This window comes from Rhincodon typus, chromosome 15 (genome assembly GCF_021869965.1).
Source record: "Rhincodon typus isolate 14 chromosome 15, sRhiTyp1.1, whole genome shotgun sequence".
In the NCBI taxonomy this organism is placed as follows: Eukaryota; Metazoa; Chordata; class Chondrichthyes; order Orectolobiformes; family Rhincodontidae; genus Rhincodon; species Rhincodon typus.
In genome coordinates this window covers 26,347,260-26,360,388 of record NC_063346.1, presented here as the reverse complement: position 1 = coordinate 26,360,388, position 13,129 = coordinate 26,347,260, and the positions used below count along the sequence as shown (strand labels likewise).

At 38.0% G+C, this 13,129-nt stretch overlaps 1 protein-coding gene across 2 annotated transcripts in view; it reads left to right on the top strand.

Annotated features, from left to right (window-relative positions):
* ankrd11 (ankyrin repeat domain 11) overlaps positions 1-7,797 on the top strand; it is a 76,848-nt gene extending 69,051 nt beyond the window's left edge. For both annotated transcript variants that reach the window (XM_048605652.1, XM_048605651.1), the window contains one exon: positions 1,906-7,797. In XM_048605652.1, the coding sequence (XP_048461609.1) occupies positions 1,906-2,091 (186 nt within the window). In that variant the 3' untranslated portion in view covers positions 2,092-7,797. The remainder of the gene's footprint in view (positions 1-1,905) is intronic.
* The last annotated feature ends 5,332 nt before the right edge of the window (positions 7,798-13,129 follow it).

Below are 13,129 nucleotides of genomic sequence, written 5' to 3'. Positions count from 1 at the left end.
AACCAAAAAAGAATCCCCCTCGTCCTCACGTACCACCCCACCAACCTCCGGATCCAACGCATCATCCTCCGACACTTCCGCCATCTGCAATCCGACCCCACCACCAAAGACATCTTTCCCTCCCCACCTTTATCTGCTTTCCGGAGGGACAACTCTCTCCGTGACTCCCTTGTCCGCTCCACACTCCCCTCCAGCTCCACCACACCCGGCACTTTTCCCTGCAACCGCAGGAAGTGCTACACCTGCCCCCATACCTCCTCCCTCACCCCCATCCCAGGCCCCAAGAAGACTTTCCACATCAAGCAGATGTTCACCTGCACATCTGCCAATGTGGTATACTGCATCCGCTGTACCCGGTGTGGCTTCCTCTACATCGGGGAAACCAAGCGGAGACTCGGGGACCGCTTTGCAGAACACTTACGCTCGGTTCGCAACAAACAACTGCACCTCCCGGTCGCGAACCATTTCAACTCCCCCTCCCATTCCTCAGACGACATGTCCATCCTGGGCCTCCTGCAGTGCCACAACGATGCCACCCGAAGGTTGCAGGAACAGCAACTCATATTCCGCTTGGGAACCCTGCAGCCCAATGGTATCAATGTGGATTTCACAAGTTTCAAAATCTCCCCTCCCCCCACCGCATCCCAAAACCAGTCCAACTCGTCCCTGCCTCCCTAACCTGTTCTTCCTCCCACCTATCCCCTCCTCCCACCTCAAGCCGCACCTCCATCTCCTACCGACCAACCTCATCCCGCCCCCTTGACCTGTCCGTCCTCCCTGGACTGACCTATCCCCTTCCTAACTCCCTACCTACACTCACCTTTACTGGCTCCATCCCCGCCTCTTCGACCTGTTTGTTTCCTCTTCTCTATCCCTCTTCTATCCGCCTCCCACTCTCTCCCTATTTATTTCAGAACCCCCTTCCCCTCCCCCTTTTCTGATGAAGGGTCTAGGCCCGAAACGTCAGCCTCTCTGCTCCTATGATGCTGCTTGGCCTGCTGTGTTCATCCAGCCCTGCACCTTGTTGTCTCGGATTCTCCAGCATCTGCAGTTCCTACTATCTCTGATTGCATTTGGTAATGTTTCCTTTAATTGTTATATTTCCTGACTCTGGACTGACCCAGATTCCCATGATGAGCCCTGAATAAGTTTGTGGGTTCTATGATCAAATTTGTTATCAGTCTAAAGATGGAAATAATTGACTGTCTGTTCTTTCTAACAATATCATTCAACCTGATTGTAATGGCTATCAACAAATTTCTTCCTGTCTTTCTATAATAAATTCTAAAAAAGAATGTTTACAGTCAAGAATTCCATAACTTAGAATTTAGTTTTTGGAATTGGACCACCATGTGTCACTGGTGTGACTTTAAAGGCAACTTTGTCAAAACCGATTACTGATGAATATAACATTTTGATTTCAGTCATTGATTTGTAAAGCATATTTACATAAAGCTGTGGTCGGTAAAATAGGAAATATACAAAATTTATTAGTGAATCACCATGGTATGCCTCTTTGCAGCTGGCAAGGAAGCACTTCCTTGGCCAATAAGTCCTGGGAGCTTCTGCTTCAAAAGCAGTGACACTACCCACTGCACCACCACAAATCAAGCTCCCACAAAGCCCCAAGTTACTAGAACCAAAAATGAAACCAACAGGATTAAGATACATTGGAAGAAATTTAAATATGTAATATGTTTCCATGGAGAGTAAATATTCTGCACAGATCTCATTTAACTTTAAAAGCTCATGTTGTTATTGATTGATGGATCTAAATTATTGCTGCCTAATTTAACAAGTTCTATTTTAAAATAAGTGAAAGGGGTGGGCATAGGTGAACTTCGTGTTGCAGAAAATCATTTGCTTGCCAGTTTCTTGAAATAATAGATCTCTTTTTCTTGACAGACATGCTTATTAATGCGACAACAGCATGAGTCAGCTGCATTGAATGCAGTCCAACGAATGGAATGGCAGCTAAAAGTGCAGGAGCTTGACCCAGCCGGACACAAGTCCCTGTGTGTCAGTGAGGTCCCTTCCTTCTATGTGCCAATGGTTGATGTGAATGATGACTTTGTGCTTCTGCCAGCATGACAGTGTTAACATTTAATTGATAACAATTTGTGGCACAAAGAAGGATACTTCCCAAAGGAACGTTAGTTCAAGTTTATTTTTCTTTTAAATCCTTAAGTGCTGCTTGCTAATGATTCCCTGTTTCATGAGGAGGAAGCATCATTTAAACTATATTGCACTTTTCACAGATTTTAGATATCACTTCTGCAGGGAAGAAGGATGTCAAGATAGGTCAGTGGTTCAGATGTAATGAAACTTAAGCAATTACAGCCTGCAAGCTAAATGGGGAAGTAGCAGGCCGAAAGTTATATATCCATGTTGAAGAGCAGAACAGTAAGATTCAGCATACTGTGTTTGCTGACATACCAGTGACCTTGATCATTTTTTTGCAGGAGAGAGGCAATCATTATTCAGTAATTTATATCGAAGTTGTAATTTCAGTTCCACTATAAAGAACTGTTGGGAAAAGGAGTACCGGTTTTGCATACCTCTTCAATTGTAGACAATGTCAGCTGATCAAATTTGCACAAAATGCGGTCAGATTTAAATGCCATTTATCAAAATACAGGTCACAAGTCTGAAAGCAAGACTTTAAGTGCATTCTGAATCAAGTTATCAGTTTGAAGATCACAATCATTTTATTTCAAAGGGAAAGAGATGTAACATTTTCAGTCATCTAGTAACTTCCCATCATGCCCTTTATGTGCACTCTCATCCACAATTGGTCATGTGACACTAGGTCTACTTGTTGGCTGCAATTCTGTTACTCCTGAGAACAAAAGTAACTCGAGGCATTGAAGTCCTGTGGAAGAAGTGATTTTATGATAAGGCACTGAGTATGTTGTATTTTTTTTCCCCCACTCATTATCCCTACTTTAATTCTTGGGCATTCATTGTTTCTCTGGCAGAGAGCATCACTTGACACTACAGAGCCAATGCTTAAAAAGTATATCCCTAAATGCTGTACAGTTTTTATATGCGTTAACCAGTGTACAATGATGGCAATGGCTGCCTTTAGATAATTTATTTTGCCACACATTACTGCACAGTTGTAAATAACTCCTCATTCTGTAATATCATTTTTCAGAGCTAAATGTAAAAAAACCTCAGTATGTACAGTTTTTTTAGATGGCACTTTCATTTCAGTTTGGAAAATGGGCCAAAAAATTGAAATGCTCATTGTTTTACTGCTAAGCATTTGGAAAGTTGCATCCTTGCAATGAAACAGAATTTTGTTATGGCTGCAACAAATTTGGTTACTCAAAAATTTTACACTATGTTGCTAGTGTGGAGCAGTTCCTTCAACTTGATTATTAAACTGTGCAGTTTCTTTGCTAAATGTTTACATATAGGTAAAACTATTGCACAGTAACTTTAAAAAGAAGCACTGATTCTGATTTAGCAGATAAAAAGTTTGAGGACAAATGCCACATTCGTCACCCAATGTAAAATGAACACTGGGTATTTGAAATATTATTTCTGCCTTTGTGAGGCGTATGTATACCCAGCAGGAAATTTGTTACTCAATACTACAGCATTTTCAATTTTATTTTATTCAATTTAAGGAACAGAGGTTGTATAATTAGTAAGATACTAATTCTTACTAAAATGCCATGACCAGACCATGGAATAATCTGATTAAGCACCAGTAAGTTTTATTAACATAATCATAATAATCAGAATAAAGGAGCTTTTGTTTTAAAAGATGAGTACCTATGTACAAAACTCTTAGTAAAGAAGCATAGCCATCCTTAAAAAAGTGTATCTTCTGCGTGCAAGACTGGATTTCAAACCTCTGACACAATTTAGAACTGCTGAAGAAAATAAAAATCCTCACGTTATTGGACATCAATGGATATGAAATATACTTTTGACTTGGGCAAGTTATTTGTCCTTCAGATCTAAAGAGAAACCTATACTTATAACAGGCTGTGAATTTTTAATGTAAAATTACAGTAAATCACCAGTAAGTCTTGGAAGTATACATTCAGGTAGGTACAAACTGGTAAAAAGCAAGTTCAGGATCGAAGTCAGAATTAATTTGGCAATTCAGAAAGTGGCTAATCCCCGGAATCATCATAAGTTGCATAGCAGAGGCAGACCTTCTCTAAATGCTCTCTGGGAAGAATAACAGATATCTGTGAATGCAAGAGCTATGCAGACTAACTAGTTTCTATTATCTGTACTTGCCTCTGATAAAATGTATAAATCTGCAGAACTTGTCAAAGATATTTCCTGTATCACATTTCCCTATTTATAGATTTGTTAGGGGCTTTATCATTTTTTTTCTAACCCCACTCAGTCCAGACTTATTGTTTTTAGCTGAATTGTGAGCCGTCACGTGTAGGTTTTGGTTTACAATATGGTTGAACATTTAAGATGGAAGTTTTAAAAAGAGGGAATGATATAGCTAATGTGCAGTTTGAAAAACAGCCCTGTAAGTGCTGGACAACTGGCAGTTCTCATTGTAGCTGCTGGTTATTTTACTGCCACGACATTTTAATTATCTAAATCTGAGTTTTTAATTAAGTGAGCTAATGTTATAATCAGTGAGTTTGTGGTGAATTTTTAAGTTGCTGCAGAAATACATACACCAGTTATCCTCAGAATCTTAAATCTAAACGTCGTACATTTTTAAATTCAGTGATTGTTGAAGAAAATTTCTACACATCAAATATTTTAACTTATTCAGAACACAATAAAGTGAAAGATAATTAGAACACGTCTACTATATTTGTGTTCGTAAATCACAGCAGTTATCCAATTATGCAACAGGCGCAGTTCTTCAATGTGTCCACATGGTGGCAATGTGCAGAAATAGTATTTTAAAACCAACCTCGTTTCCAAACATCATAAATCTGGTGTTTTCCTTGCAAATACCTTTACATTTAATGGAAAGATTCAGATGCGTTTGTGCTGTGCGAGCTGGCTTTTAGTAGTATGTAAATCCGACTTTTTTAGGTTTACTAAGGGCATTATCTTATTTCTTAATAAAAATTGAACTATTATGTATTTTGAACTACCTGATTACTATGATGGTTCATTCACAATATTAAATTGTTTTTTGAACATACATACATATGCAGAATGTCCTTCAGTTAGTGCCTGGAAATAATTGAAATTTTATCTGGGTAATTATTAAGTAGAGAGTTTAAAACTTCAGTAAAAAAAAGTATTTTTGATTGTTTACACTAACCTCAATGTCCAATTCCTATTCTGTACTGTATTTTGATCAGTTGTACTTTTTGTTTCTTTTTGGAGAGTAAATGTATTATAAGTCAGGTGTTTGTTATCTCTAATGTTAGCAGTTGAACTGCGTGCATTGTGTACCACTTTTAGCAACTGGATTTCTTAAATGTAGGGCTCAAACAGTGGAGCGAACACATCCATTTTTAAAGACTAACAGACTGACAATATATTAAAAAATTTCTACAATACCTTTGTAACAATGGGATACAGTGCAACCGAATTAAAATGTTTGTTAAACTTCAGCTAATATTAATCAGTAATGTTTCTGAGACCTCCTTTCTCTCTCCACCCTCTCAAAATTCATTTTGAATGTACAATCCTTTTCGTGGACCAGTCAACAAATTATTCTTGAATAAAGTAAGCAACTCCTTGTCATATTAAATTACATTTCTATTCAGTTTAGGACTACCCCTCTTCCAAACTATCTCTGCCCTTTTGAGTTACGTAGATCAATGTTTTCACTCCTAAGGGTGTATAGGATTTAGCAATTTTGTGTGTTCAAACTGGAATAACTACTTTCTTTGCACCATTTTCAAACGTTGTCATTTCTTGAAGATGTCATTCTTTCTGGCTAGGCACTGAGAAAAATTACCTGATTCTTTTTGAGTTAATTCCAGTAATAACCATTATACAACTGGCAAAGGTTGCAGTATAATGTATGATTTGACGCCATTTTTGTGCTGCTTTAATGTTCCTCCTTTTGTTGCTTTTTCCAACAACTTTTTTTGTAATCTCTCCACCCCCCACTCCTTCACTGTTTAAATGAAGTGTGTACTGTATTCCATTTCTGCATTGTTTATGGCATTTTTAAATCTACAGTCTTGTACGTCATTGGTCTGTGACTATCTAGCATCAAATATTGCATGTAATGTCACATTGCTTGTATGGAATGTATGATGTCACTATCAAATATATTGTTGGGCACGGAATGAGAATGAAACTAGATAACAAGTAATGACAATTGGAAACTCTTTATGCTAGTTAAAATATTGTTTGAGCCCTACTTTATCGCTAAGAATAATATTGTTCATTAAGCATGGAAAATTGTTCCTAGCAGAGATGTGCAAAAAGCTTGTATTTCCTGTCACGGTCACTCAGTTTTGTAATGTGGATCTCTATCACAGTTCTGCCCATACCTCTCTTCCAAGTATAAAACACAACTTTTAAAAGCATCCTACCATTCATTTTAAAAAGCAGTGCTAGTTCATGATAGAAGGAAAAATTAAAAACATGACTAATGATCTTTGGATTAAACTGGATTTTCTTTAACCACCTTAATTTTGCCTATAATTATTAGTTTGACTCTTGATCATACACTCTGTAACCTTAAATGAAAATTCATGTCTCATCTAGTATGTGAATCAATGCCCTCAGCTGCAGTTGTTGTTTTAAGAAACAACTTATGATAAAGATATATCCATAATAGGCATGTTTTTTTTAAATTACCAAATCTTCTATATTTTCTTTCTCATTGTTCCCATTATTGTTCCTATGTTTGTATAAATAACAGTAATGGACTGTGGAACAGCATAGTGTAGTTCTCGTCTGTTGCAAGGTGATTGGGAGTTAAAACTATCTATAAAAGGAAGAATGAAGATGGAAAGCATTTGAGTTGAAGTCTTTTGTTTACCATCTCTTTCTGGGTGCCCAATGATGAAATTTTGAGGTTAAATGTATCATGATAGAAATAGTTGTTGTTAAACCTTCCATAATGTAACTGCCATGTTAATATTTGCAAAATTGCTGATATTTTGTTGAGAATACCTTTGTTTTGTACACATGGATTAGTTATGTCTGTACATCCTTTTTAAACAATTAGTTTCAAAATCAGCTAATATTACATTGAGATGTGAGTCTCTAAAGATGGTGAGAAAGCTGTACAAATATCTTTCATTAAGTACAAAATTATAGAACATTCTGATTCTTTGTTTAGTCTCTCAAAGATGAGACTGGCTCCAAGTATTTCAAACACTAAGAGCATATTGGGAATTGTTAAAAAGCCCAGTATTGTCAATTACCCAGACTAAAATTTTAATGTGACCAACAATGATGGTCCAAAAATTTTGCACACCTCTAGTTAATAGGGCAATGAACTTTTTTTCTTTCTCTGACACCTGTGGTATGTGGATTGAAGTCTCAGATGTGTAAATGTTCTTGCATTTGTATGAGACATTGTACATAGCTGTAAATAACACATAGGTTCACACCCTCTTCTTTGTAATAGTAAACTGTGTAGAATGTGTTTTTTTCGAAAAACAAGTGGCAAACATGCCATCGGTGATGTAATGATGTAATTTTTTGTACATTGTAGGTTAATTGTGTACATATTGTTTGGCAGTCTGCTGCTGCTGCAGTACTGTTACTAGCTGTATGAGTTCCTGCAAAACAAATGTTATTTTCTACAGTTGCATGTACAGAGAGAAGAGAGATGCTGTTGTCCCTCAAAAATTATGTTCGTAAATAAATGAAAAGAAATCATTTGGTTTTTGTTTTTGTCACTGTAAAACTGCCTTACTCTATCTGCTCACTAAACCTATTAATTTAATCTTTAAATGCTTTGCATTTTCATTTGATCTGTTTAACTAGTTAGTTTGTTTTTGAAGTAATTCAAAATAATCAAATGCAACTTTGAGTTTCCTATGCATAGGCTTTGATTTAGTTTCCAATCTGAAAATATTGTTCACTGGACCGTAATAAGTTTGTTTTTTTTTATAACATACTAGTACAGGGCACACAGCCTCCTTATGTTTGAATGACCCTTTTTTATGTATAATCTCAAAAAATTGCAGATTTTTCTAGCCATTATTGTTATTCATTTGAACACGTATCGTAGATTTTGCTTCCTGTAATCAAATTAGACATAAACATAACTAATGGGGGCAAGGAGAAGAATAGTTTAGCTTTGCTTTGTTTGAAAAGTGAACTCCAATTGGCAGTACACATTTAGTGTCCCTGTTTTACAAGTAAGAAATGTATAAAAAGAATTTACAAGTGAGAAAGTAATGGTAAACTATTTCTTACATGCATCGTAGTTCTTATTCTAATGGTTCTTCCACGATCGATATTCTACAATAGGAAGTTCCATAATTTTGGCCAATTCACATTGAAGGAATGGGAATAGGAGATGGTAGCAACATTTAAGGTTTGTAAGTTGGCCAACTTTTGAAACAAGTTGGATAATTATAACCAGTAAGTTTCTTTTGTGATAATTTTAAATCTGTGAATTAATCTTGACACTGGCTTTCAATATTCTCATTTTTTTTCCAAGACACACAATATTAGTATTTCCTTATATTCTTATTTACATTGTTTTCCTGAATCTGTAACTCGAGACATGCTTCAGAGACCTAGACTACAAATACAAAATTATGCACAATGGAAGATAACCTTCATATTCCCCCATAACAAAAGGTGTCCAAAGTAATGAGGGAGAAAACAAACTGAGCCTAAACTAGCATGTAATATAAAACTGACTGTAAGAATGTCTTTAAATAAATGAAAAGCAGTAGAGAAGCCAGTGAACATGGGCTGTGTAGAGAATTAGGCATAACAATCACTAGAGAAAAAGTGCTAGGGAAATTAAAGGAGATAAAGGTTTGTATTTGCCCAAACCTGTTCAATTCATTCTCGAACTTTAAAGGAAGTACCTACAGAGAAAGTAGTGCACTAGTTATAATCTCCCAATAATCCTTAGATGAGATGGAAAACTGCTAATGTATCACCGTTATTCAAGAGGGGGGAGCCAACAATTAACTATAGGTCAGTTAGCTGATATTGGGAACATCTTAGAGTCTGTTATAAAGGACATAATGGCATAACATTTAGAAATACAATCTAATGAAATTTTCATGAGATGTCATGGCTTCATGATGGGAAAATCATGCCTGACAAATTTATTAGAATTTTTTGAGAAGCTAAACAATTAGCATAACGGAGAATCCATAAATCTAATATTTACACAAGGCTTTTGAGAAGGTACCAAATATAAGGCTACTTTAAATAACAGCCCATGTTGCTGGGGATAGCACTTCTTTCATTCATTCATGGGATGAGGATGTCACTAACTAGGCCAGTATTTTTTGCCCAGAGAGCAGTTAAGAGTCAACCACGTTGTCGTGGGTCCGGAATCACATGTAGGCTAGGCCAGGTAAGGATTGCAGCTTCCTTCACTGAAGGACGTTAGTGAACCAGACGGGATATTTTTTGGCAATCAACAATGTATTCATGGTCATCATTAGACTCTTAAATTCCAGATTTTTAGTTAATTTAAATTCCACCATCTGGCGTGGCAGTATTTAAATCAGGTCTCCAGAACATTATATTTACATGGTTAGAAGACACGGTTGCATAAAGGGAGTATTTACAAGACGGCAACTTGTAACTGTTGGAGTGTCACAGGAATCAGTGTTGGGGCTGTAAGTATAAATTGACTTGTATGACAAAACAAACGCAGTATAGCCAAGACAACAGATGACACAACAATTGGGGAGACGAGGATGACTGGGTATACAGTGGGATATAGACAAGCTTGTGGACAAAAACTATACAAGGCACAAATCAGTCCACACCTGGAATACCTTGAATAGTTCTGGTCCCCTTATTTCAGGAAAGCATTGAATTGGAGGTAGTCCAGAGAGGGTTCATGTGGATTGATCCCAGGATGTAAAGGGATTTTTTTGTATGAGGGGATGTTGAGCAGATTGGGCCTGTGCTCATTGGAGTTTAGAAGAATGAGAGGAAGCATTATTGCAATGTGAGATTTTTGACAAGGAAATGTCCCAAAATTGGTTTCACTGTGTGGGGAAAGTGTAGGACCAGAGGGCATTGTCTCAAAATGAGGGTTTGCCCTTTTAAGACAAATGAGGAATTGTTAATCAGTAAGTGAATTGAGGGATATAGGGAAATGGCAGGAAAGTGTAATTGAGTATTAGATCAGCCATGGTCTGATTGAATGGTGGAGCAGACTCCAAGCTGAAAAGCCTGTTTCTGCTCCTACATCATGTGATCTTTTAGAATAATACAGTACAGAACAGACTCTTTGACTCATTGAGTCTATACCACCAAAGTTACTTTAAATCTACATTTGTCCCACTTTCCAGCACTTGGCCCATAACTTTGAATGTTATATGACACTAAGTGCTCATCCAAATACTTTTCAAAGGTTGATGTTACCTGCCTCAACTATCCTCCTGGGCAGTGCATTCCAGTCAGCCATCACCCCCTGGGTGAAAAAAGGATTCCCTCAATTTGTTTCTTAATCTTTCGCCTTGCCTTTAAACTGTGCCTCTTGTTATTAACCTTTCAACTAAGGGAAACAGCTACTTTCTATCCACCTTGTCCATGTCCTGCATATTCTTATATACCTCTAAGATACCCTTCAAACTTGTCTGCTCCCAAGAAAACCCTTCATTAATAGCTGTTTCGCCCAGCAGGACACTTCCAAGGTATTGGAATTGTTTAACGTTCTCCAATGCCTTCCCATTAACCCTGATGATTGGAGATTTGGTTACAGGCAACAGTTTCCAGTTCCCTTCTCCACAACTCATCCTCCTTCCAAAAATCTAGATGACAGCAAGCGTGGTTAAAATTACAGCAGTAGCAATGATGAACAGCTTACTGAATTTTCTGTTTAATCCTTTCTGATGACTAAACGCTTTAGGTCTTAGTAAATATAAGTAGCTTGTCAGTTGGCAATAGTCTAAGAAAGGTCCATGCATAGTTTGAAGGAACTGCATATAAAAGTGGCCAGTATTCAGATTGTGGTTAGGATAAATTTCTTCCTCATCGCCTTCTCCTATATAGAAATTTGTAGGTTGCATCCATGTGGATGCAATCCATTTTTGATCAGATAAAGTGGGAGCTGTCTTGGGGTAACTGTTGTAGCTGAGTACTTAAGCCATGTCTTCTACCTCCGTGTGTAAATCTGCCACCTATCATGAAAGAAATTTTAACCATCTCCTCTAAACATTCAATGGCATTACCAGTGTGAATCCACCACTATCAACATCCAAGGGGTTACCAGTGGCTAGAAAATTACACGTCAGAGGCTGGGAACTTTGAAATAAGTAACTTGCATCTTGACTGACAAGTCAGGAGTGTGATGGAGTATCCTCCATTTGTCTGGATCAATGTGATTCCAAAAGTACTTAAGGTTGGTAAACCATCCATCACCACAAACATTTACTACCTCCATCACCATTATACAGCGGCAGCAGTGTGTACCATCCAGAAGATGCACTGCAGAAACTCAACAAAGTTCCCTAGACAGCAGCATCCGAACTAAGTACTTCATACACTTAGAAGGCAAGGGCAGCAGATGCAAGGAAACACTAGCACTTGAAAGTTTCCCTCCAACCCATATTCCATTTGACTTAGTGAAGGAATGGAATTACATTTCCATCATTGGTCAAAACCTTGGAACTTGCTGCCAAATAGTACTGTAGGAATAGTGGACTGATGGACTGCAGCAGTTTAAGAAGACTGTTGACTGCCACCTCCTTGGAGGCAATTAGGGCAAATGCTGGCTTTGCTGAAACCTGACCATATCATGTGAAAGAATAAACAAAAATAAAATATACTCACTGTCCCCTAGACCTTAGCCTGATACTTACACCACTTGTTCCTCCTCATTCTCAGAATTAGTTCTAGCCTTCTTCATTGGATTGTAAAAACATACTGACGTAGAAAGTTTTCCTGAACACACTTCTTTCTGTCAGATGTGGTAGATGGTGCAACGTTATGGCCATCACAGATTTTTTCAGTAGCACTGACCTCCGCAGTTAGTCTAGAGGTTCTCAATTCTGCAGACGTCCTGTTTCAACAGTGGTTTTACTGGCTTCCAGCAATCAATGAGAAATAGAGACTTATTCTATTACCTGCAAGTGTAGGGTGCTTGCTGAATGTGCCTCACTTGTGACCCTCATACCACACAACAGCCCTACACAACTAGAACATGAGACTAGCATACCAAGACTCAGGTTGTAGTTGGTTTTTTAGCCCTTTGTTAGTCCTGAGTGTGACGCTGTCCTGAGGTGCTTGGCTGGGTTTTTTAAAAGTGACAGTGGCTTCACAGCAAAGTCATGAGTTGATTTGTTATTCAGTAGATGTTTTTAAGGGACGGTGTTTCAACACCAGTAATTTTGGAAAATACAAAGTTCTAAACTAGCACAAGGAAAGAAAGAATTTATAGACAGGAAGATCAGTAGGGGTAAAGAATTTCTATTTTCTATTAATCTACAATATAGTTAATAGTACAAGAAATTAAAATCATTTTTCTACTTGTTTAGGTTATGGTTAAGAGTAAATACTTAAGGTGTGGCAGGGGAGCCAAGTTTGTGTATTGCCCATCCTGTAGTTTGTTAGATTCTCCTGGCAGTCCGGATGATCACATCTGCAGGCCTGACCAGCTGGAGCACTGTCTGGATCTAGAAGGCTGAGTGCATCGAGAAGGCCGAGTTATATGGATAACTTTTTTTAAAGTGTAGTCACCCACATCTTCAGCAAATGCAGTCAGGGAAGGAATTGGTGACCACTTGTCAAAAGAAGGGAAGCAGACAAGTACTCAGGAAAGCCCCAGAGTGCATTTCGCTCAAACAGTTTTGCGGTGTTGAGAAACTGTGGAAGTGACAGTTCTTCTGGAGGATGCAGTCAAAGCCCAGTTGCAGAAAACGAGAGGAGAAAGAGAGGATAGCAAAAACAGTAAGAAACTGAATGGTGAGGGGTGCAGACAGGCATTTCTGCAGCTGCAGGTGTGACTTCAAGATGGTGTGTTGCCTCTCTGCAGCCATGGTCAATATAATCACTGAATGGG